The 26,475-nt window shown below is 42.9% G+C and overlaps 1 protein-coding gene across 1 annotated transcript in view; it reads left to right on the top strand.

Annotated features, from left to right (window-relative positions):
* Window positions 1–3,125: 3,125 nt before the first annotated feature.
* The window catches only part of HEPHL1 (hephaestin like 1), an 81,500-nt gene continuing 58,150 nt past the window's right edge, over window positions 3,126–26,475 (top strand). Inside the window, exons 1-4 of the mRNA XM_058687454.1 lie at window positions 3,126–3,331; window positions 17,837–18,081; window positions 25,186–25,398; window positions 26,076–26,255. Of these exons, the coding sequence (XP_058543437.1) occupies window positions 3,162–3,331; window positions 17,837–18,081; window positions 25,186–25,398; window positions 26,076–26,255 (808 nt within the window). The 5' untranslated portion in view covers window positions 3,126–3,161. The remainder of the gene's footprint in view (window positions 3,332–17,836; window positions 18,082–25,185; window positions 25,399–26,075; window positions 26,256–26,475) is intronic.

The following is a 26,475-nucleotide window of genomic DNA, read 5'->3' as shown; positions in this document are numbered from 1 at the left end:
CTCTGCCTCTACCACTTATGCCAAAGAAAGAAAGAAAGAAAGAAAGAAAGAAAGAAAGAAGGAAGGAAGGAAGGAAGGAAGGAAGGAAGGAAGGAAAGAAAGAAAGAAAGAAAGAAAGAAAGAAAGAAAGAAAGAAAGAAAGAAAGAAAGAAAAAGGAAGGAAGGAAGGAAAGAAGGAAGGAAGGAAGAAAGAAAGAAAGAAAAATAATCTGCTTCTCTAGGGTATAAGCACAAAGCTATTTGGCCCAAGACATATCCAGATTCCAAGAACTCCTGAAGCCCTATTTCTCTTGAGGCCATGCTCAGATTCACCCTCTGAGTCCTTCCTCTGTAGTAGCTATTAGTGACAAACTCACGCAAAGCTTCCAAATGCATATTGAAGAGTAGATTTCAGTTAAAGGGAAATGTGCTATGGCAATTACTCTGTAAGTGGCTTGACGTAAAAACAAATCAGTATGGCCAAGACGTTAAGAGTCTGGTTATGAAACAGAATACTCAGCATGTATTTTATCAGCTAATATGGATGTTAATTCAAAACTCATGCTGCAGCACATCTCTGAGGTATCTATAATTTAAAGAAAAGGGACTCTCTTACTTGAGGCTTGTGGGAGATATGGTGGATGGGACTCCTGGGAAGAAAGCAGAAGATTGGAGATGGCATTCTGTCATCACAGAGGCTGAGGGAGTCTCTCTTAAGGGGGTGTGGATGGGGAAGAATGAATTGAACATTTATTGCACACCTACTCTATGCTGGACCCATGATAGGAACTTTGCAGGCATCTTTTAAAATATATATATTTTTAACATAGATTGTCTTTTTTAGAGTGGTTGTAGGTTCACAGAAATGTTGAGCAGAAGGTACAGAGCTTTCCTACACATGCTTAGCTTTCCCTATTATCCACATCCCCCACCATCATGGTTCAGTTGTTATAACTGATGAATCACATTGACACATCACCCAAAGTCCATAGTTTACATTAGGGTTCACGCTGGGTGTTGTGCTTTCTATGGGTTTAGACAAATGTATAATGACATGGATCTATCATTATAATATCTTATAGAATATTTTCTTATGTTCTATAATATTATATACATAATATAGTATATAATATAAATTATATAATATAATAATTCTTATATTTTATAATATTCTTATAGAATATTAGCTTGTTTCCTTTTAATGCTGCATAATATTCCAGTGTTGGGATGTGCCATAGTTTATTTACTTACTAACCTACTGAAGGACATCTTGGTTGCTTCCAAGGTTGGACGATTATGAATAAAGCTGTTGTAAACATTCATGTGAAGGTTTTTGTATGGACATAAGTTTTCAGGTCCTTTGGGTAAATATCCAAGAGCATAACTGCTGTGTCAAATGGGAAGAGGTTTTGTTTGTTTGTTTTATTGAGGTCTAATTGACAAATAAACCTGTAAGATATTTAATGTGTGCTGTATATTTAGGTTTTTTAAAAAAGTCTTTTTGAGTTTCTTGGGATTCGTTTTGTGGCCTATTCGTGTACTCAATTCTGGAGAATGTTCCATTCGTATGTTTAGTTCCGTGAGAAAGTGCCAAAATGTCTTCCCAAGTGGCCGTATCATTCTGCATTCCCACCAGCAATGAATGAGTGTTCCTGTTGCTTCACACGCAGCATTTGGTGTAGTCAGTGTTCCAGATTTTGGCCATTCTAATAGTTGCGTAGTGGTATCTCATTGTTGCTTTAATTTGCATTTCCCTGAGAGCATGTGATGTGGAGCATCTTTTCCTATGCTTATTTTCCATCTGTATATCTTTTCTGATGGGGTGTCTCTTGAGACCTTTTAGCCGTTTTTTAAATCAGGTCGTTTGTTTTCTTGTTGCTGAGTTTTTAAAAGTTTTTGTATACGTTGGATAACAGTCCTTTATCAGATGTCTTTTGCCAAAATATTTCCTAGTCTGGAGTTTCTGTTCTCATTCACTTAGCAGCAACTTTCACAGAGCAGGAATTTTTACTTTTTGAGTCTAGCTCAGCAGTTGTTTCATGCACTATGCCTCTGGTGTTGTATTGAAAAGCTCATCATCAAACCCAAGATCATCTAGATTTGCTGCTCTGTCATTCTTTACATCTCCTTAACAGTCCCTCCATCCCTGTTTTACAGATCCAGGCTTAGAGAGGGCGAGTGATTCTTCAATGCCACTACGTGGTGGGACTGGATTCAAACACAGGTCTGCCAATCTCAAAGCCAAGCCAGAAGGCTGTCTTCTTATTCCATGGCTGCTGCCTCCAGAGCAAGTCTCCATGGCGATCAGGTTGGCGCTCCTCCAGGGTTGGACAAGGTCTCTGTCAAGATTCTAGGTCACAGATTAGAGCACACAGAAGAGTAAGCCTTTTTTGACTCAAACACCTGCTACAGAATTTTGTCTTCATGTGCCTGAACGGTACTCCTCCTGCAGCATTTTCATTCATCCTTACAAAGGCAGCTCACTGAGGGTGATGACCTCTAAAATTTTGGCTGAACTGAGTAATTGAGCTCCTCATTTTTGCTGGTAAGATTTGAGAGAATTTGGGGGAGATGGTGCATGACCGAATGGAGAATTAGTGAGGTTTTACAATGTTGTTATAAACTTTATGATGTGAGTTGATTGTTTCATGTAGCCTCATAAAACACGTTGGAGATGGCGGAGGGGGATTACATCACTCCCTCTGCCCTCCCATCAGAGATGAAGCTTTCTGTAGTGCTCAGGAACTTGCCTGATGGTCCACTCAGGCCAGCCCAGTTTTCAGATTTTAATATGTTCCTATAATAGGTGTGGAGAAAAAACGAGGAAGAAGGGAGGAAACCCATTAGCCCAACTTGTTGCACTCCCATTCCTGGCAAAGATGAATGACTAATGTCACAGCCGTGCACCAAAACTTACAGAAACAGGCCTGTTTGGCTTGGGTGCTAAATAAATAAGCCAGCTACACATTTCTCGGATGGCAGGCAAACGTTTTGTCATCATCGAACTCCCCTCATTGTTCGCGCGACTTACACAAGTTGTCAGTCTCTGTCCCAACCCCAAGCCACCTGAGGGGGAGGAGCTGGGCCTCATTCATTCCTTATTTATAATTAGCTTCAAGTGAGGGGGAGGGACAGGCAGGGCTGCCTCCTGTGCAGGCTGCTTGCCTGCGTTACATCCACAAATGCCTCGGAAGCAGCAGGCTGACTGCGTCTTTCTCTTCACATTCCTGGGTCTGTCTGGGCTGGTTGGTGCAGTTACCAGAACATACCACATTGGGATTGTGGAAGAATACTGGAACTATGTGCCCCAAGGAAAGAACGTTATTACTGGGGAAAGTTTTTCAGAAGACAAGTGAGTAAAGTTGGGGTTCCCGTAGACTCCTAGGTTTGGCTTTTTTCTTGCCTCTGCATGGAGGTTATAGTCCTTGGGTGGTTATAATGGGGAGGGGTTGATCTAAACTAAGTGAAGGGGTTTTGTGTTGGTCTGGAGGGCCCTCACAAGGGTGGGCATGTAATGTAGACATTCTTAGCCCTACCTATTTGTTGAGCTGTCTATTCACAGCCTTCTCTGTGCAGCACTCGCTACACAACCAGGTGTTTTCAATAATGGCTCACTCTATAAAAGGACCATTTTCGCTGAGCACTACTAGGGACTTCCAGGGGGTTCTGGGCTCAGTATGTTAAAAAAAAAAAATTAACAGCGACCCTTGGGATGAGCATTTGAGAACTTTTACGAATTCTTTACCGTTAAAACACAGTGTTTTCTAAGTTTTTATTTTTGGAATGAAGACTGGAGATAAGTAAAATATGCCAGAGGTAGTTATGTTTTGTTTTTCTTTTGCAACATTTAAAAGAGGGGCTGGGGCGCCTGGGTGGCTCAGTCGGTTGAGCATCCCACTTCGGCTCAGGTCACGATCTCATGGTTCGTGAGTTCGAGCCCCGCGTCGGGCTCTGGGCTGATGGCTCAGAGCCTGGAGCCTGCTTCCGATTCTGTGTCTCCCTCTCTCTCTGACCCTCCCCCGTTCATGCTCTGTCTCTCTCTGTCTCAAAAATAAATAAACTTAAAAAAAATTTTTTTTAAAGAGGGGCAGTTACAATAGATTTGGCCGGTATTTTAAGAGTTTCCCTGAGGCTTTTAGAAATGGCTTTTTCACTGGTGAAAGGTTTGTTACAGCCACCTCAGAGAAATATTCTAGTCCCCAGGCCTGTGGCATAGCTGCGTAAGATGGTAACAGAGTGTTGTATTTCTCTGGTTTTTAATTTTTTTGCAGAAAATAGCCCTCGCCCTTCCTTTCTCTCTCAGGGTCCAGTGTCTTATATCTCTTATTTGTTCCCCGGAGCTCCCTCTGAAATTAGCTCCCGGCTTTAGAAGCTGTAATTCATACTTTCAACTTCGTGGTTCTTGGAACATCTTATGAGATGTTCTGGCAACCACTGTTGGATATACAGACATACTGGCTTCTTTCTGATAGGCAGAGCTCAGTACGCTCAACATCCAAGTTCTACTTTCTAAGGATGAAGTTAGTTGCTAACATTCAGGAATACCATGGAGTCTCCCAACAAGTCTTTAAGGCTTGAGGAAAGACCTCCCAACAAGGCTCCCAACAAGGCTCCCAACAAGTCCCCCTGCCTTGAGGAAAGACCAAAGAGCCAGTTGGCTTAGACACACATCTTCCGGGTTTTCTAACAATACAAAGGTGGCCTAGTCATGTTTGGTTGGAGAAGGGTAAAACTCATGCCAGCCAGGCTGCCGAGAAAGGATCTTCCTAAAGCCTTGAACCAGGAAACTTCATGTCCAGGGGGCTGTTTCCACAGAGAGCTCTTGACTTCCTTTAATCTCATATCTGCTGACCATTGGCTGTGGTAGTGTTTACTGTGACAAATGGATATGGGAGCGAGAGGTTACCCTAACTGCCAGTAACCTTTCCCAAAATAGAGCTCTGCTGTCCTCAAAAAGAACTCAATAGGAAATCGTTATTGTGAGCGGCTATTGAACATGAGACTGTTCAAGACGTGTACAGTGAGAGTAGTGAATATAGTCTTTAAGCACGATGTGGTATTGGATTGCCTTTCCACATGGTTGAGTAAAAAGCTTAGAAGTCTATCTTTCTCCTAAAATGTCAGCAGAACTGTTTGTGAGCATTTATTCTGACAGTGGAATTTCACCAGAGACTTTCTTTCTTTCTTTCTTTCTTTCTTTCTTTCTTTCTTTCTTTCTTTCTTTCTTTCTTTCTTTCTTCTTCTTCTCTTTTAATTTATTTTTGAGAGAGAGAGAGAAACAGAGTACTAGTGGGGGAGGGGCAGAGAGAGAGAGGGAGACACAGAATCGGAAGCAGGCTCTGGGCTGGCAGCATAGAGCCCAATGCGGAGCTCGAACTCACAAACTGTGAGATCATGACCTGAGACGAAGTCGGACGCTTAACCAACTGAGCCACCCAGGTGGCCCTCACCAGAGACTTTCAATTCATTATTGCTTGCAAATGTTATTATTCCCACTTTACAAACTGAGAACTGAGGTTCCGAGGTTAAGTATTGTTGGAGTTTACAGAGTGAAGGCAGCACCAAACTCAACATTGCTCCAGAGCTCGTTTTTTTGTTTTTGTTTTTTTGTTTTTTTGTTTTTTTGTTTTTTTTACCATACAACCTGCTTCTTGGTAAAGGTAATACTCTCCCGCTGAATTAAACTCAGCTTTGATGGCAGCCGGGGATTCCAGCAGAAGGAACTTTCTAGAAAGTCCCAGTTCTTACCAAAGGTAGGCTTAGTCCCATGGGTTACTCTTCCCAGAGAGATATTGAAATGATCACTGGTCTTGGTGGCCAAACTGGTTACCTGGGTTCATTCAAAAACCCAAAGTACTTTAAATACCCAAATACTGCAATGCTATTTCCACTAGAGCGGAGTGCGGGAAGACGTTAGGGACTCTGTTGGTCATTTCAGCCAGAAGATGGTGTTTTGAAGAACATACCATAAAGCATTTGAAAATAATTATGGTGAAAAAGAAAAAAGATAAGGCATGGCTAAGTCATGGTTCGGTATCAGTTTAGAGTGGGGTGGTTTAACAAACGCTGTGGCCCCCCAGGAGAGGACTCTTGCCCTTCAGGCACAGCTGGCTTTCTAGACGTCATGCCGAAGTCCCCAGATATTTCCTTCTCATGGGTAAAGGGGTGGTGTTTGTGCAGGGCGGCTTCCTGATGCTTAAGGGGGAGCCTGGGTTACACAGTGTATACCGGCTTTTATTAGCAATCATGTCCAGAGGCCACCGGTGTGACAGGTGGCCCAGGGCAAGCCCCTGAGAGGGAACACTTGGAGTGGGCTGCTGACTCTTGCTTGAAGAACACAGGACACATGTCATGATTCACATGTGTCATAGCTGCCACAGGTGTCACGTGTGAAGATGCCACAATTGTGGGACATAGGGAGTTCAGTATGCGTATTCTATTTTGTGCCATTTCCCCAGAAGCAAGGAGTCACCTTGGATACTGTGACCATGCCTCTCACTCAGCCTCCTGCACTTCTGAGGACAGTCTGCTGTTGAAGATATTCAGATCCAGACAAATGCCTGATATTTAGGGGTCCAGGAGAGCCAGGGGTCTAGGTCCCACTTTGAGTGGAAGGATTCTGACATAGGAATCAGGAGACCTCACTTCCAGTCCTTGCTCTGCCCCCAACTTGCTGTGAAACCTTGAACATCTCACATCATCTCTCTGAACATCAATTTCCCTAATTTGTATAACCAGGTAGTTGAACTATAATCCCTAAAATCACCTGAGAAGCGTAATTGTAAGGAATCAAAAATAATTTTTGAAACCGAATGAGAAACATCTTACCTGGCTCACTGGTTCTAGAAAGATTTTCCCAATGGTGAAAGAGGGAAGATTTGCATACATTCAGTCTAGGAATCAGAGTTGGAGAAGGTCTGAGAGTGCGGATGTGTGACAAATTTTGAAATATTGTATATTTTTATTTCTCTATCTATTTTCCCCCTGTTCTTTAAGAACTATCTCCACTTTTTTATGCAAAAATATTTCCCTGCAACCCTGGCTTATTCTGATCTGTTTCCTTCCTCACCGTTCACGGAGCTTGGTGTCTTTCTTAAGCCTGGGACACAGCGTTTTCTTCTCCCTGCATTGCTGTGTGGGTGTTTGAGGTACGCTGGTCACCTCTGCAGCTGAAAGAAAAGTGCCACAATGGCTCAGAGGAAGGCCTAGAGTATATGTAATAATGCCCCTCACCCACACAGAGCTTTGCTGGTGACAGTGATTTATGGAGGACTGAACACAAGGCTATTCCTTTGGAATCATTAAAGTAAAAACTAACCCCTTTGTCAATTTAGTTATTGGGTTGCTTGATCTTTGATTACGAGGATGGGGAAAATTAGGGGGATAGAATGGTGAGTGCCAAAGTTTCAGTGATGTGAAAAAAGCTTGGAAACCAAAATTAGGCAGCGCCAAGAGCCTAATAAATCCTGATTCATAAGGATAAAATAGGAAATACACTGACATCATTTTTTCCAAGACTCCATAGAAGTCAGATGGTACAATTTCACTTCCCTTCTTGGTACTTCTGCTTAATCATAGAGTTCAGAAATACAACAGAGACTGTAAGCACTAATATTTCCTAGAAAGCACAAAATTTAGGAGTTATATTCTATTTAGAAATATTTTATCCAGATGAATATATTTCCCCTGTTCCCCTTTGGGCCTAATGGGGACACCGGGCTCCTTTGATTTGCCTGGGGATGGTGTCAGCATTTGATCCATTCATGCCCGTCCTGTTCGGGCTCATAAAGCGCTTAATTAAGGTGTACCTGTGCTTCGGTGGTAAAGCCTTGTCTTTAATGGAACCAGAGTGGGGTCACCTTATTTAAAGCTGCAATTCTCACCAAAGACCTCATTAGGCAACCAACACACATGCAGGACTTTTCTTCCCAGTAACGTGGGGGTTTTCATGGGTGCTAACTCACAGGCAGAACCCATCCTTGGCCATGAATGAGGCTGACCACTGCTCAAACCCCATCCAAGTTAGTTAGCATATAGTGCAATAATGATTTCAGGAGCAGATTTCAGTGATTCATCCTCTACATATAACACCCAGGGCTCATCCCAACAAGTGTCCTCCTTAATGCCCCTCACCCATTTAGCCCATCCCTCCACCCACAACCCCTCCAGCAACCCTGAGTTGGTTCTGTATATTGAAGAGTCTCTTATGTTTTGCCCCCTGCCTGTTTTTCTATTATTTTTGCTTCCCTTGTGTTCATCTGTTTTGTATCTTAAATTCCATGTGAGTGAAGCCATATGATATTTGTCTCTCTCTGACTGACTGATTTCGCTTAGCATAATACACTTTAGTTCCATCCACGTTGTTGTAAATGGCAAGATTTCATTCTTTTTGATTGCCGAGTAATACTCCATTGTATATAGATACCACATCTTCTTTATCCATTCATCTGTCGATGGACATTTGCGCTCCTTCCATACTTTGGCTATTGTTGATAGTGCTGCTATAAACATTTGAATGCATGTGCCCCTTCGAAACAGCACACCTGTATCCCATGGATATATATCTAGCAGTGCAATTGCTGGATCGTAGGGTAGTTCCATTTTTAACGTTCTGAGGAACCTCCATACTGTTTTCCAGAGTGGCTGCACCAGTTTGCATTCCCACCAGCAGTGCAAAAGAGATCCTCTTTCTCCACATCTTCGCCAGCATCTGTTGTTGCCTGAGTTATTAATGTTGGTCATCCTGACAGGTGTGAGGTGGTATCTCATTGCGGTTTTGATTTGTATTTCTCTGATGATGAGTGATGTCGAACATTTTTTCATGCGTCTGTTAGCCATCTGGATAACCCATGATCCTTAGCATGTGACTTGATTCCTTAAGGTAGTTCATGGTCACAGTATGGCTGCTGGAACTCCAGCCCTCATGTCTATGTTCCAGGAAGGAAGAGAGGAAGGGAAAAGGTAAAAAGGGCACAATTCCTGCTGCATTATCCTGTTAGCCCTTTAAAGGGCTCTCATGGAAACCCCAGACAGTCAGTTCTACGTACATCTCACTGGATACCCAAAGCCACAAAGGGGGGTCATAAATACAGGCTTTTAGTTTTGGGTTTTTCTTTCTGAGTGAAAGCAGACTTTGATTCTGTTACTCAGAAGGAGGGGAGCATAAAGATTGCAAGGCAGCAGGCAGTCCCTGCCAACCTTCCCTTACCCCATTTCTCCGTTTCCTTCCCATCCATCACAAACACCCTCTTGGTCCCCCTCTGCCTTTTCCCGCCTCCAGATGTGGGGGGGGGGGTGTTCCAAGGCCTGGTTAGTGGGATTTAAGAGAACTCACAGACAATATAGTTGCTAACCGTCACTGCGCCCTCACTAGGTTCCAGGCATTATTATAAAAGGTTTTTATGCCATGCAGTGGGGTGACCAATGTCCTGTCTCAGGTCAGGGGGACCAGGAGTCCCAGGGTGGGTTTCCCTAGCCAAGTGTAGTCCAGCAGTGGTCTAACAGAGATGCCAAGGCAGCCTGGCTGGCTGGGGAAATGTGCTCCGGCATCACCTGGCAAGCTTACAGTTCTTGTTTCACCAACAGAGTAAGTATCTGAATCTCTCGTTGCCTCAACATGCTCATCAGTAAAATGGGGATAATGATAGCACTTGCTTTGGGGGTATACGAGTTCCCTGTGGCTGCCGTAACAAATTATCACAAACTAGGTGGCTTAAAACAACAGAAACATGTTCTATCCTACTCTGGAGGCAGAAGTCTGAAATAAAGATGTTGGCAGGGACACACTCCCTCTGGAGGCTGAAAAGAGAATCCATTTACTGACTTTTCCAGCTTCTGGTAGGAGCTGCTGGCGATCCTTGGTTGTGCCAAGGTGCCATGGCTCCGGCTTCTGCCTCCCTTTTCCTATCACTTTCTCTATGTGTGTCTCATCTTTCTCCTCATCTCAAAATCCTTAACTTGATCACATCTGCAAAGACTCTTTTTCCAAATAAGGGAATCAGGACTGGGACTTGTCTCTGGAAGCCATTATCAGCCCACTCTGGGGAGGAGGGGATCAGGAGGCTCAGATGACATAGGATCCGTGAATGTGCTCAGAAGCGGTGCCTGGCACTGTGGGTTTGCGTGCAAGAAATGCTAGCCATCATGGTAGCTCTCCTATCTTGAGGGGTCTTTGGAGAGCAGGAGTTTTGTGGGAAAGAGACTGAAAACGGTCATGTTTCCCTCTTTCTAATTAGAGCTTTGCCATAACTCCCACCGACTGAGCACCCCCCTCTCCCAGATCCTCTGCAGGGGGCTCCATATCGCCTCCTTTTCTCCTCATGATGGCTCTGTCATGGTCACCAGTTTTCAGCCAAGGAAACCGGGGTTCAGAGAAGTTGCTTCCCCAAGATCTCACAGCATCGAGTAGGGACGCTGGGATTCAAGTCTCCTCTCTTTTCCCTTTACTGCAGAAATCTGTTTTTAGCCCACCTGGGTGTGTTCTGAGGGGCTTCTGGGGACATGAAGTGGGAGAAGGAAGAACTCAGGACTTGAGTGGTGCCAGGGGAACCAGGGTGAGAGACTGTGTAGAGGAACGCATTGATTGGATGGCTTAAAATACATTAATTAGGGAGGGCGTGGCTGCACCCAAGTGTAAATGCGCATAGTCACCATCATCACCCTTCCTTTGCCAAGTAGCACTTGCCCCAATCTGGTCCTGTTTTCTCAATGTCCCTTCTCAAGCTCAGGCAACAACGTTGCTCGTCCTTCTTGGGATCATCACGGTCTCCCGCATGTTTGCTCTGACCACACCCCCTGCTGCTGCTCTGACCACACCCCCCCCCTTCACCCCATCTCCCCTCCACACACTCACACCTGCAGGGTCTATATGGTGCAGCTGTCAATATAGAAAACTGGGGGTTGCTATTTACTCTCCTATCTACGTTTTGGCTTCCCAGCCAGATAGTAAACCTCTTGAATGCAGAGACTGACATTCACACATCTTTGCCCCAGTTTCTAGTGTAGTGTCCCATTTAAAACGGAGGTTTATGGGGCGCCTGGGTGGCTCAGTCGGTTGAGCGTCCGACTTCAGCCCGGGTCACGATCTCGCGGGCCGCGAGTTCGAGCCCCGCATCGGGCTCTGGGCTGATGGCTCAGAACCTGGAGCCTGCTTCCGATTCTGTGTCTCCCTCTCTCTCTCTGCCCCTCCCCCGTTCATGCTCTGTCTCTCTCTGTCTCAAAAATAAACAAAAAACATTAAAAAAATTAAAAAAAAATAAAATAAAACGGAGGTTTAACAATTGCTCAGTAGTTGAATGGATGGGGGAAAAATCTGACTGAAAGATCCAGGTTGTCAGGGACAGAGGTGCTGGTGAGGTGCACATATGCTGTGAGCTACCAACTCCTCAGAATCTAACCTGGAAGCCCATCTCTGCACCGGTTAGATGGTTCTCGAAGTCAGGTTCCTTCTCACAGTGGTTAATCTCACCTGCTCCTGGAAGGCGTCTCCCTTCACGGTATTACCTGTGGCCTTGGCAATGTCAATGTTCTACATGCTCATTTTGTCTTTCAAGCAGTTAATCATGAGAAATTTTCCAGCCCGACTGGATTTTTTCACAGCATAAAATACATACTTCCTCAGTTTGAGTCAAAACGTCAGAATGTTGGTTAGGGATGAGCCTGAGTGGTAGTGATTGCTCAGTCCCTCACAGTAGGGCCATCCTGCGGCTACACTGTAAATCATACAAAGTCCACGAGCACAGACGCTCCAACTAGTGCTCTCTAGCTGTGTCAGAGGCTGCTTTCTGTGGACGGCTTCCTTGAGGTCACCTTCTTCTGGGACAAGTAATAAGCGGGGCTGCATGGATCTCGAGGCTTCATTATCTTCACTGTAAGCTTTTCCTACAGCAGAGGAAGTGAGGGGGTATTGCAATGGCAATTAAAGTCCCTGGCCCAGAAATGACACATGTCACTTCCACTCACAGCCATTTGCCAAAATCTCGTGGCCCCACCTATCTGCAAAGGCTCTTTGCTCTCCCCTTCTGCTGGGAGGAAAGAAGAATCAGAATGGGTAAGCACTGGAAAGTTCCGCCGTAAGAATCGTTCAGTGAACTTAGGAAAAATAAAGATGCCACGCCAGAAAGTGTGATTCGGTTGCCCTGAAGTGGGGCCTGGGGGCCCGAGTTTTTGGCAAACGTCCCAAATAATTCTGAGACAGCTGATACTTGGCTGGACATCGGGGAACTACTGCTTTAGAAACCCTGATCCTGTCTCAGGGTGACTATCGGCTCCCTATGTGGGAAGACTGACACGTCCAGGAATGTGCAAAGCAAGTCAATACATACAAGTCAGTGCTAAAATATGCAGCATATGTAATAGGTACTGTGGGAAGTCAGCAAACATTCGCCCTCCTTCCGATATGCTTGCCTCTTGTTTGGGTGGCTCTGCCAGACACCTCGCGCCTGCTCAGGAACTCTTGCTCAGCACGCATTTGCGTGTGTGAGAGCGCGCATGCGTGCCCGCGCAGGCTGGGAGCCAAGAGTAGAGAAGCGGGGAAAATCAGACGTCCGTCTTTCCCTGCAGACCCTGCTGGAGAGACAGGGCCCTCCCTATGAACGACCTTTTTATAGCCTTTTCCCCAACAGGCTGAGCCTACAGAGGACGCCAGTGATTCCATATCTAATCCTTCCTCTGTCGTTGCCTTCCTGGGTGGTCCAGTGTAAGCTATAAAGCCAGGTAACTCTCCTTCTCTGGGGCCAATTAGCCAGCCTGAGGATGACTCAGTTCTCCCCCGCTTCTTTCCCCTCCTCCTCCTCCTCCTCCTCCTCCTCCTTCTCCTTCTGAACAGCCTATTCAATTAGGACTTATATTCAGCTGCTGGTTAACAGAAGCCCGAAAAACGCTCAAATGTATTTGTTGGTTTACTCAAGAGAAAGCCAGAGGTTGGCAATCTTCAGGGTCCCAGATGCCTTTGGCTTTTCACTTGCCCTTCTGTAGGGTGTGACCTTCTTCCCCATTCTGTCAAGATGGCTGCCGAAGCTCGTCATCGTATCTTCATTTCAGGCAGGAAAAAGGGGAAGGGCAAACAACTGCCAGGGTCTGCGCCAGAGGAGTCCAGAAGAAGTATCATAGAATGACACATGCATACATCTCATTGGCTAGAACTGTGTCACATGACCATCCAAGCTGCAAGTGAGGCTGGGAAATCTAAGGGCTCCTATCCCCAAAGCCCCAGTGTCAGGCGCCCAGACTTTTTATCCTATTCCCCTGCACAGGGAAATAGGCTTCTGCCTCACGGAACAGAAGAGGGTTGAACGCCTGCTTAGGGGCAGACACACACAGGCTCGGTAGATACACAGAAGACCGAGTGTTTACACACGGGGTCTGTGCCCAAGTTCTCAGTCTCGATGCCTGAGCGAGGACCTGTCAAGCCAGAGAGGTTGGGCAGTGACTGTCTTCCCTCCAACTCAGGCTGCAGGCGCTGTGCTCCCTGCTCAGGGCGCCAGTACCCCTCCCCCCCCCCCCCCCCAAAGTGGAGGAGAACTCACTTGAAGAACAACACCCCTTGTGGTGGCAGCTATGTTTTCGGAGGGAGAAGCCACATGAGAAGAGAAGTTTGGCTCCTCAGTTGCCTAACAGCCTGGACCCTCTCTTCTAAATAAGATGTGAGCTTGTTTTTTTAATTAAAGGTTTTTTTTTTTTTAATTTTTCTAATGTTTATTTATTCTTGAGACAGAGACAGAACGCGAACAGGGGAGGGGCAGAGAGAGAGGGAGACACAGAATCTGAAACAGGCTGCAGGCTCTGAGCTGTCAGCACAGAGCCCGACGCGGGGCTCGAACCCACGAACTGTGAGATCATGACCTGAGCCAAAGTCAGCTGCTCAACCGACTGAGCCACCCAGGCGCTCCGATGTGAGCTTGTTTGTATTATGAAAGTAAATAAAAGGTATAGAGTCAAACACGCCCAAGTACCGAAGAGGGTGAGTAAACTCATTCCTTCCCACTCCTGCCTGTGGCCTCAGCCCATGGCCCAGTGGTTACACTTTTAGGGTTTCCGTGGCTACTTTCCAAATGTTTTCTTTGCATATGTGTAAATGTGCATATTGTTTAAAAAAAACACAGAAATGAGATCATACTTTATGTGCTGATCTGCAATTTGCTTTTTTCATGTAGTATGTTGGAGACTGTGCCATATTGCCCCCTGTAGAACCTCCTCATTCTGTTGTCTGGCCATGTGGTCTGAATATGCCATAGTGTATTTAACCGGTCACCAGTTGAAGAACATTTTCGTCTTTCCAGGCTTTTGCTACCAAAATCACTGTGGTAATACTCCAGTCCTTTTGTCAGGATTCCTACCTTGTTAGTCCCATTATTTAGGTGCTGAACCTGGCAGGTTGGGGATAAAGAGCCTTTGCTGTCTCTGGGAAGACTAGTCCCCTGGTCCCTGGCTCCTCAGAGGGGAGCCTAAATCCATGGATTTCCCTTCTGTCCTAGGGACTTCCCACCTACTGACTCCACACTAAGGGCAGGGCAGGGTTGACACATGTGGGTGCCTGGCCAGGCTAGTAATCTGGTGCTCTGGGAAAATAAATAATATTGGGGCTCCTTCAACAGATACTTGCTCAACTCTTATTTGGAGGCAAGGCTGAGTGCCGAGGAGAGAGGAAGGTGGCCTGGTGGTGGCAGTTCATACCATCCCCTTGGTCACCAGAAGAAGGAACCCACTCTCCAGGTCACTGGAGCAATCCTTCTCGGAAGGGATTTTGGTGACCACCCACTACTACGTGCACCCATCCCCGGGGGGCTCCTTCCTCCCACCTCACAAACCCCATCTGAAGCAGCTGATTCTTTCTGACCGTATACAGTACTCACCACCCAGAGAAGTTCTAGAAGTTGCAATTCTCTCCACTTCCAATGTCATTTCCAGTTAATTTTATCCCTCTGGCAATGCCTTCAGCTCTACAGTGATGTGGCAATGCCCTTTAGAGCTGAGGCCTAGCTGCTCCACCCCTTAATTTGGCTTGGCTGAGAACTCTGGGAAGTTCCCTTCTTCCAAGGCCAAGACCAGTCTCTTTAAAAGGGGCTTTATTGGGGTGCCTGGGTGGTTCAGTCGGTTAATCGTCTGACTTCAGCTCAGGTCATGAACTCATGTTTCATGAGTTCAAGCCCCTTGTCAGACTCTATGCTGACAGCTCAGAGCCTGGAGCCTGCTTCAGATTCTATGCCTCCCTCATTCTCTGTCCCTCCCCTGCTCACACTCTGTCTCTGTCTCTGTCTCTCAAAAGTAAAGATTTTTAAAAATTTTATTAAAAAAACAAAAAGGAGGGCTTTATTGCTGACAGGTGTGACCATGGTCTGTGATCTGGAGTAAGCTGTATGTCCTAGCTGGTTAGAACAAGGAAGTAATGACGCTGTGAAGAAAATGCTATTTATTTATTTATTTACTTATTTGAGTCGGTGGGGTGGGGGCGGGGGAGGAGATGGGCAGAGAGAGAGAGAGAGAGAGAGAGAGAGAGAGACAATCCCATGGGGCTCAATCCCATGACCCTGAGATCATGATCTGAACTGAAATCAAGGGTCAGATGCTCAACTGACTGAGCCACCCAGACGCCCCAAGAAATTGCTTTTAATCTGACTGGAAAACCATGCTATGTTCTGTTTAAATGCTTTTGTTTTAAATTTTGTTGTGCTGTAAGGATCTGCTTATACATTACAAAAAAGTAAGATGGCTGTTTGTCAGTAGGTCCTTAGGAGAAAGAAAACAGTCTTTGGGGGGCGCCTGGGTGGCGCCGTCGGTTAAGCGTCCGACTTCAGCCAGGTCACGATCTCGCGGTCCGTGAGTTCGAGCCCCGCGTCGGGCTCTGGGCTGACGGCTCGGAGCCCGGAGCCCGTTTCCGCTTCTGTGTCTCCCTCTCTCTCTGCCCCTCCCCCGTTCATGCTCTGTCTCTCTCTGTCCCCAAAATAAATAAACATTAAAAAAAAAAAATTAAAAAAAAAAAAAGAAAACAGTCTTTGGAGGACAGGTCAGCAAACCAAATCTCATAAGGTCACAGGTTGGATTTCAGAGATATTCACTGGATATTTTCTGGTGTCCACAAACTCTTCCCTGGACCCAGCCATTATTGGATAGAATGTATTCTGTATTTTGGCCGCAAAGGGACCTGAGAAACAAACAATGAGGAGCTCATTCCCTCACTATTGCTACTACGAGAGAACAACTCGGTGTATGTTCTGCCAGTAGTGATAGAATTCTGTCATCTGGTTGTAGAGAAGGCCACACCCGAAGACCCCAAAGTATCCCGTTACCTGGCAGTCTGTGTAGAGCAAAGAGAGCAACCAAGTATGCCTCCAACCCCACATCCACGGTACACATCCCGAGGGGTTCATGCTTCCGCCTGCTTGAACTCAACCTTGACTTTTTCCCCTAAGCAGTCACTACCAATCAATCAGATTTGGTGCACAAGTTAAAACCTATTTGCCACCCCTGGCCTGGAGAATACTCAAAGTCAAGTATGGCCACATACCCTTTTCTGCAACTGTAGTTTGCAAAATTACCCCAGTTTTAATCTGCCAATCTGGGGGCAAATTCAAGGCTTTTCTTTTTCTTTATTTCAAAGCCACTAAGCACCAACGCTTCTTAGGCAATTACTAAGCATTACAATAAAAAAAGGTATTTGAAGGGTTTTTGTCTTCAATTAGCTCACAAACCGGAGATGTACGTATCTTACTGTGACACGTTTTTGGCAAGTGTGTGATTCGTGCATGAACAGAGCACTGTGCGCGTCCAGAAGGGGAAAGGAGGAAGAGTTGCGACTGATTCGGAAGGGTGCTTGACAGGTAGAGAGTAGGGAATAGCATCCAGACGCGGGGAAAGAATGTGTGCAAGTCTTGGAATGCTGGAAAGGATACAGTGCATTTTGAGGAGGCTGAACGTGAGGCCTGGCAGAAGTGTAAGGTCAGGGGAGGTAGGCAATGAGGAAATGAGGAAATGAGGCCGGGGCAGAAAGCCGGGCTGGATGTACCAAAGAACACTGCTCCTGCTTTGACTTGAGCCACTGGATCCCTGTCCCCTGCTTGACCCAGACACCCTCTCCTCCATCTACCTACACCCCTATCTGCTGCTCCATGGTGGGCTGGATGCCTGGCTGCTTGACACGCTGATATCTGGCTCCATCATCCTGAAGAGCCTGCAGGGTGGGCAAAGCTACCATTCATACCTGAGACTGCTGGACAGCTTTGTGGTAGGAGCTGCTTAGGGGCTTCGTATCTGAGTCACTGGTATGCAAACACTGGGTAATCTCTTTGAGGAAATGAGGACGGAACCCTGCAAATGTCTTGTGTCTTTGGCTTTTTGATCTATAGTGCTTTCCCCAACCTTAATGAAGCAAACAAATCCATTAGTCAATACTGAGACTCTCAGACCTGGTGTGACTCCGTCAACTCAATTGGTACTTAATCACATACTGCTGTATGTCATTACCTGATTTTTCCATTAGGTCATACACTCTTTTGTATCCCTCCCTAGCACACAGCAAGGCGCTGGGAACATGGTCAATACATACTTAGTGTTTGTTAAAAGAAAATTGAAGGGGAACGTGTTGAACCCAAAGGGGCAAATGGACAGTGTGATTTTAGAGCATTTTGGTTTAGTTTGGTTGTGAATATTATTTGTGTCTTTTGGCTTGTCACTTAGTCTCTAGCCTCAGTTTCCTCAAAAGTAACTTAAAGATAATCTCACCATCTCTACAGAGTTTAGAGGGTTGTGTCCAACACCTTATAAGAAATCATACACTCAAGTACTTTATGAACTGTTAAAATAAGCTATTAGGATTTCTCTTTTAATGTTAATTATAAAATATTTTCTTTCTTATTTTTAGACTTGCAACCTTATTTCTCGAAAGAGGGCCCAACAGGATAGGTAGTCTTTACAAAAAGGCTGTCTATAGACATTACACAGATGAGACCTATTCCACGGAGATCCTGAAACCTCCCTGGCTCGGATTCCTGGGCCCTATCTTGAGGGCTGAAGTGGGTGATGTGATTGTCATTCATTTAAAGAACTTTGCTTCCCGACCATACTCTTTGCATCCACACGGCGTTTTCTACAACAAAGATTCAGAAGGTAAATATCAATCCTGTATCATTGGTGTCTTGTCTGTATTCCATAAATAAGGGAACTGTCCATTTCAGTTAAAGGGATCTAAGAGACAATGATCACACGTGTTCATTTGTCTTTTCCCGTCTCCTCTCTCCCCATCTCCATCTGTTCCCCCTGATGTAGAAGACTTCGACAACACTATCAACCACCTTGACCTAATGGACATCTATAGAACATCTCATCCACTGACTAAAGAATGCATCTTCACAAGAGCATATGGAACACTCCTCAGGGTAGACGATAGACTTAAAAGAAATCTAAATAAGTTTTAAAGAACTGATAGAATGCAAAGTATATTCTCCGATGGAATTAAATTTGATACAATCAATAAAAGAAATTTTGCAAATTCTTACAAATATTTGGAAATAAACAGTATACTTCTAAATAATCCATAGGTCAAAGAATGAATCACAAGATGGATTGTAAAATATTTTGAAGTGAATAAAAATGGAGATAAACCCTACCAAAATTTATGGTATACAGCTAAAGAAGTATTGAAAAGGAAATTTAGAGATTTAATCACTTCTGTCAAGAGAAAAGAAAAGTCTCAAACCAATAACATAAGCTTCCACCTTAAGAAGCTAGAAAAGGAAGAGGAAACAAAACCTAAAGCCAGCAGAAAGAAGGGAATTAATAAGGATTGGAGCAGAAATTCATGGAAGAAAAAAAACCAGAAAAATAATATAAAATACATTAAGCCAGAAGTTGGTTCCAATAACATTGAGAAAACTTTATCTAGCCTGATGAAGAGAGCACAAATTACCAAAATCAGGAATGAAAGATAGGACATCACTGTGACCTTACAAAAATTAAAAGGATTGTAAAGGAGGATTATAAACAATCTAATGGCAAAATATTAGACAACTTAGATAAAATTGACAACTTCCTAGAAAGACAAGATTTACCCCAACTGACTTAAGAATAAATTAAAAATTTGAACAGACCTACAAAATGTAAAGAAATGGAATTGGCAATTAAAAATCTTCCCTCAAAGAAAAACCCAGGCTCAGATGGTTTCATTTCTAAATTCCATCAAATACTGTAATAATAGTAATAATGAGGATCCTTTACAAAATCTTTCAGGAAACAGAAGAATACTTCCAAATTCATCCTATGAGGCAAACATTATCTTGATGCTAAAGCCAGATACATACATCACAAGAAAACTACAGACCAATATTCCTCATGAATGTAGACACAAAAATTCTTAACAAAATTTTAGCAAACTGACATCAACAACATATAAAGAGAATTATACACCATGGCCAAATGGAATTTATCCTGTGATTGCAAGGTTGGTTTAATACTAAAAAATAAATGAGTGTAATACAACATATTAATAGAATAAAGAACAAAAACCATATGATCATCTCAAAAGGTGCAGAAAGGCATTTAACAAAATCTAGTACTTATCAATTAAAAACTTCCAACTAGAAACCGATAGGAACTTCCTCATCCTGTTAAAGGTTATCTAAGAAAAACCCACAGGTAACATCATGGTTAATGGAAGGGATCTTGAATGCTTTCTTCATAAGATTGTGAACAAGGTGAGAATGTCTGCTCTCACCACCATTATTAAACATTGTCCTGAAGATTCTAGCAAATGATAGACAGGTCTTCTAGCAACAAACTCAGTCTTTGTTTATCTAGAACGTCTTTACTTTCCCTTCCTTTTTTTAAAGGGATAGTTTGCTGGATAGGGTATTCTCAGCTGGCATTTCCCACCTCCTCACCCCAGCACTTTGAGTTTGTCTTCCCACTGTCTTCTCATCTCCCAATATTCAGATGGGAAGTCAACTGTTAATCATGTTGATGCTCCCCTGTATGTGATGAGTCATTTTTCTCTTGTTTTTAACGTTACATCTTTGCCTTTTTTCCCCCTAACAATTTGACAACAATGTGTCTGTGTGTGGATTCTTTGTATTTATTCTACTTGTGGTTCATTATGCTTCTTTGATGTGTAGATGAATGTTTTTCATCAAATTTGAAAAACTTCAGGCCATTATTTCTTAAGAACAGATTTTTGTTTGTTTGTTTTTTGTTTTTTGTTGTTTTGTTTTATTTTTGTTCTGTTTTGTTTTTTTCCTGTCCTCTTTTCTGTCTTTTCTCCCTTGGTGGACTACTACTATGCATATGTTAATACACTTGGTGTTGATCCACAGGCCTCTGAGGTTCTGTTTATTTTCTTCAATCTTTCCCTCCTCCTCTTTTTCAGACAGGATAATTCTGTTGATCTATCTTCCAGTTCATTGATTCTTTTGCCATATTGAATCTGTTGTTGAGCCCCTCTAGTAAACGTTTTATATCATTTATTGTACTTTTCAATTTTCTATCTCCTTGAGGATGTTTTCCATTTGTTGAATCATTTTGTCCTACTTTTCTTTAATTATTTAAACATAGTTTCTTTTAATTGCTTGAACATTTTTATAATAGCTGCTTTAAAATCTTTATCTGCTAAATTTAACATCTAGAGGCACTTAGAGATAGTTTCTATTGGCTCCTTTTTCCCCTGAGAATGGGCCACATTTTCTTGTTTCTTTTATTTTGTTGTTGCTATTGAAAACTGGAAATTTTTGAGAATATATTGAAGCAACTCTGGATTGGGATCCCTCCCTCATCCAAGGTTGTTTTTCCTGTTTGTTTGCTTTATTATTGAGTAACTTATCTGGACTAAATTTGTGATATCTGTCTTCCCTATAGCGTGAGGCCACCAAAGTTTCTGCTCTTTCTTTTTTCTTGTATTTATTTTTAAGGCTGGTTGCTAAGGGTCACCTCTACATCTGCTTAGCTTTGAAGTCAGAAAGTTATTGGACAGAGGTTGTGTTTAAGCATCAGTAAATCTTCACTTCTCTGCCATTGAAATTGTGGGTGGATAGAAAACCCATTCAAAGTTGTGATGGTTTTTGTCTGCCTTGGATTTTAGTTTTTGCTGGGCTCTTTGCTTCTCCTCTTTACAAGCACATAGCATTAGAGTCAGCCAGGAGTATGTGTATAAACATGTGCAATAATTTTTCAAGTGCAAACATTGCTGGGTACCTTGATTTGATTTCCAGAGCACTGAAATGGTCATTTTTCTCCATTTCTTTCAACTTTATGATTACTTTTGGGGGAGAGGATCAGCTATCTCACTCTCTTCTAATGAATTTTTCTCTTGGCTATAGTTGCATGCCTGCTAGTCTTTTTTTTTTTTTCTTTAAGTTTATTTATTATTTTTTTTGAGAGAGAAAGACGGAAGAGCAGAGAGAGAGAGGGAAAGAGAGGATCCCAAGCAGACTTTTTGTTGTCATCATGGAACTTGATGTGGAGCTCCAATTCATGAACTGTGAAATCATAACCTGAGCCAAAATCAAGAGTCAGACATTTAACTGATTGAGCCACCCAGGCGCCCTGCAAGCCTGGTAGTCTTGAAGTCCCTGCTCAGTTCAACTTAGTGTTTACTGTGAACTAGACCCAGTGCTGGATACTGGGGCTGTAAAAATGAGTAAATACACACTTGTTGCTTCCAAGATATTCATCTGGGGAGAGGTAGAGGATGAACTCAGAAGAAGTAGGTAGGTGGGACTAACATTGATTAAGCAATTACTAATATGCCAATGCCTATGCTAGAGCTCTTACATGCATTATCTCACTTAATAATAGAATTAACTAGTGCTTTCTTGATCTCCATACGAATATAGTTAAGTATCAGGACTATTTACAAACAAATTTTATTTTTATCTTTTTAATTCAGAGAAGAATAGAGAAGGGGAAAATATCTTACATTCTGATTTCCTACATATCCACTAAAATGAGTTCAAAATAAAAAATTAAACAAAAAGTAGTATGTGAACATGGTTAGAAAATTTTAAGAGTACAGAGAAGTATGAAAAGTAAAAATTCCTCCTACTTGTCTCTTACCTGAAAAATGATCGCTTTTAAAAATGTCTTATGGGGCACCTGGGTGGCTCAGTTGGTTAAGTGTCTGACTTGGGCTCAGGTCATGATCTCACGGTTTGTGAGTTTGAGGCTGGCATCGGGCTCTGTGCTGACAGCTCAGAGCCTGGAGCCTGCTTCAGATTCCATATCTCATTCTCTTTCGGCCCACACCCCACCCCCCCCACCCCCGCCCCAGAGTCTCTCTCTGTCTCTCAAAAATAAATAAATGTAAAAATTTCTTTTAAATTAAAAAAATTAAAATGTCTTATAAATTTATCTTAGAAAATTTTCTATATATATATATTTGTGTGTGTGTGTGTGGTTATGTGTGTATGTGTGTGGTTATGTGTTTATTTGTACAAAAGAGATTATACTATCAGGCTGCTATGTATTTCCTGTTTTTCATTTTTCACTTCATCTTGGAGAGTTTCTCATATCATCACACATAGAAAGACATCCTTTTAGCACTTGTGCAATATTCCATTGTGTGAATGGACCAGTTTGGTATTGACGATTACTTTGGTTGCTTTCCGTTTGGCGTTGATACCTGCACATTCCCCAATGAATATTCCAGTTCCAGTGTACAATATATTCCAGTGAGTTTTATTTGTTTTTTAATGTTCATTTATTTTTAAGAGAGAGACAGAGCATGAGCAAGGGAGGGGCAGACGGAGAGGGAGACACAGAATCCAAAGCAGGCTCCAGGCTCTGAACTGTCAGCACAGAGCCCAATGTAGGGCTTGAGCTCACAAACCAAGAGATCATGACCTGAGCCGAAGTCAGATGCTTAACGAATTGAGCCACCCAGGCACCCCTATTCCAGTGTATTTTCAAAAACATTTTCAAGGATATTTCAGGGGTAAATTCCTAAAAGTAAATTGCTGGTTATACTCATATTCCTTCTTTCCTTCCTTTCTGCTTTCCTTCCTTCCTTCCTTCTTTCCTTCCTTCCTTCTTTCCTTCCTTCCTTTTTCTTTCTTTCTTCCTTCCTTCCTCCCCCTTTTTTCTTTCTTTCTTTCTTTCTTTCTTTCTTTCTTTCTTTCTTTCTTTCTTTCTCTTTTTTTCTCTTGCTCTCTGTCTCTCTTTCTCTCCTTCTTTCTTTCTTTCTTTCTATGGGAACTGGCAAGTTGTCCTCCAAAAAATTGCACATTTACACTTCTACCATTTGTTTATGAGCTGGCCTGTTAACTCCTACAACTTCACCAGTCCTCAATATTCTCAAATCTGATGGGTGAAAACTTGTATATAATAATTTCTAAAAACTCACACAGTCTCAAGTGCATAAAACCAAATGAATGTTTTAAAAATACTCTTATATTGTTAATGTTACCACTGCTCAAAACCTTTGCCAAATCAAAATCCCTTCCTGGGGATAACCTTCAGAACAACTTAATAAGCTACCCCCTCCCAAATCACTTTTTACTTTATATTCATGGTTTATTTTGCATCCCAAATGATCTTCCTCATCTTGAGTGCTGACACCAAGGATTTGCTTGGGGACTCTAGCCCCTCCTTTCAATAATAGTCATCAACACCTCCCAGTGATAATAAGCAAAAAGAAAGTACGTTAAATAAATTGTGAATATACGAATCTCTGGGAAAATTTCTACTGATATTGATTTGTATCATATAATCAAAGCAAAATGGTTGCTCTCAGTTGAAGTTTCTAGACAAGTCCACCACCCTCCCATCCTCCCCCAGCTACTGACCTTCAGTAAATTCAGAAGCTTCCAAGCCATGCATTTTGTTCACAGGGCTTTGGTGTATGGTGTATACTCATGCCACTCATTCATTATTTCATTCAACAGATGTTTGATACTGAGCACCCACTATACCAAGCACTGAGGTACATCTTGAATATAAAATTATGAGCATAAATAAACTTGGTTTGCATGGAAATTACAGTCTAACATGAGAGACAAGTATCTATCAAACATTACAGACACAGTATTATCCATGTATAATTAAAAACATGGGCAAGTGCTATGAATAAATAATAGCTGATATTTACTGAATGCTTACTATATATGAGGGGCTGTGATAAATGTTTTGTAGATCATATGTCATGTAAGCCTCAACAACTCTATGCCATAAGGAGAATTATCATCCTATTACAAATAAGAAGCTAAGATTCATAGAAGAGAAGGAAATTGCCTAAATCACAGCTAAGAAGTGAGAGAGAGAAGATTTGTTTTCAGGCAGTCTAGCTTCAATGGCTGTGAACTTAATCATTGGCTATTCCGCCCTTCTCTTTATGTGAATGCATTTCAGAAAACTGACCTACTCCAGCGAGTTCAGGATTGCAAGTTTGTTGAATGAATTGGTGAACAAATGAAAGAATGAAGAATGAACCTGGAATGTGTCCGCACCCATGTCCTTCTGGGCCCTTCACCTTCCAGCCTTCTTCTCAGTGCCGTCCAGTTCCTCCCCGTCCTTCCAGGCCCCTACCTGCTATCCACGTGGTTATCAAACTAGTTTTAGCAGTGGACTTGCCTTCATTGAAAAATCTTGTGCCGTGTTAGTTTATATAACAGAGGAAGGGAATGCCATGCCCATTTGCCCCTACCCGCTCTGTGGTAGACCCCCACCCCCACCTAGCTGAGCCCAAAATTTCATTCAACACATCACTCTATTTTACTCTCCAGTTGTCCTATATGATAACGATTCCTATTCTGGTCTGCTAAACAGAACCGTAGGCTCTCTGGAGGAAAGATGAATGTCTGACTCTTCCTTCCTATCTTTTATGAGACCTCAAACAAGTGCTGAATCAGTAATAAGTGCCCAAAAATTTCATTATTTCTTCCGCCCTTTCTCCTTTCCTTCTTGAGGTGATGTTAAATGGAGTGGATTCAAATCTTCCTGACTGGTACAAGAGGACCATCAGAAGGGGTCCTTATGAACATTTATTGAGCGTCTGGTTTTGTTTTGTTGCTTTGTATACATTGTGCCATCTAGTTTTCACATTCCTATGGGGTCGATATCCCCATTCTAGCTTTCCTGATAGGAAACCGAGGCACTGAGAATTTAAGTAACTTGCCTCAATCCCACAGGAAATACATTTTTATTCATATGTGTTTGATTCCAAAGCTCCGGCCCCGTCCACTATAGCATGTGATCTCTGTATTTTAAGTACGTTTTATCTTTTCTTGGAAGGAGCTCTATACCCAGATGGAACATCTGGAAGAAATAAGGATGATGATATGGTTCCTCCTGGCAAAAACTACACCTATGTCTGGCCAGTGAGAGAAGAATATGCCCCTGCTCCAGCGGATGCCAACTGCCTGACCTGGGTGTACCATTCACACATCGACGCTCCTAAGGACATCTGCTCTGGGTTAATTGGCCCACTGCTAGTGTGCAAGGAAGGTAAAGAGAGCCCCCTCCAACGCACACACACACACACACACACACACACACACACACAGAAGTCTATTCCCAGAGGTGTTGAAAAGTGTATCTAAATTTCAGGTCTTGTTTTGCCCACCTGCCTTGCTGCGTATGGAATGTGCCTTTTCTTCCAAGGTTTCTGTAGGATTCGGGAAATTCTTCTAACATAGAAGGTCAATCTGATCCCACAGCAGGGGCAATAATTCAGACTTCAAGCATCATAGCATTCTGAAACTTGCATGCTTTTCTTTTTCAAACAACAGGGATATTCCCTATTGAGAGCCATTCAGGCCACCCTGACACCACACGTAGGCAAGTGAAAAATGCAGCCCAATGACCATGGGTGCTTTTGTTTTGTTATTTCAACGGCTTGATCATTTTGTGATTTTGTTCCCTATTGCTGTCAGTAAAGCTGACTCCCTTTAGGAGCAAGATTTTCAAGTCTGTGGTTGTGAAGACTTCCGTTTCATGACTTTTCTCTTCAGCTCTGTCATTTCTATTAAAATCCTTTGCTGCTTTCATGTTGTGGTTACTTCTGTACATGTAAATCTTGATGAACCTTTACACTTACCTGGTACCACTGGCAAGAAACAAAACTCAACTTGATCTAATCCACTTTGAACTTTTTTCTCTACTCTTTTAAATGTCCCCGATAGGTATCCTGAATAAATATTCAGGAACAAGGACAGATGTGGACCGAGAGTTCATTATAATGTTTACTCTGGTGGATGAGAACCAAAGCTGGTACCTTGATGAAAATATCAGACATTTCTGCACTGACCCTGATTCAGTTGACAAAAAAGATGCTGTTTTCCAAAGAAGTAACAAAATGCATGGTGAGTATTTCCCGTGTTGTCACGTATGTACCAAATGCCTTTTGTGTATCTGATATATGAGGGATGCAAAAACACAGAAGTGTCTAACCTGGTTTTCTAGGATTTATAGCTCAGGGATAAGAGTGATTAGAAAGTGATATGAAACACAATACATGTCAGATCCTAAAACAATCTGAGAAGGGAGAAAGCGATAGTTATAAGCTAAATTGGGTATGACAAA

Source organism: Neofelis nebulosa, chromosome 10, assembly GCF_028018385.1.
Source record: "Neofelis nebulosa isolate mNeoNeb1 chromosome 10, mNeoNeb1.pri, whole genome shotgun sequence".
Classification (NCBI taxonomy): Eukaryota; Metazoa; Chordata; class Mammalia; order Carnivora; family Felidae; genus Neofelis; species Neofelis nebulosa.
Note: the sequence above shows the minus strand (reverse complement) of the source record. Positions and strands in the feature narration are given on the sequence as shown.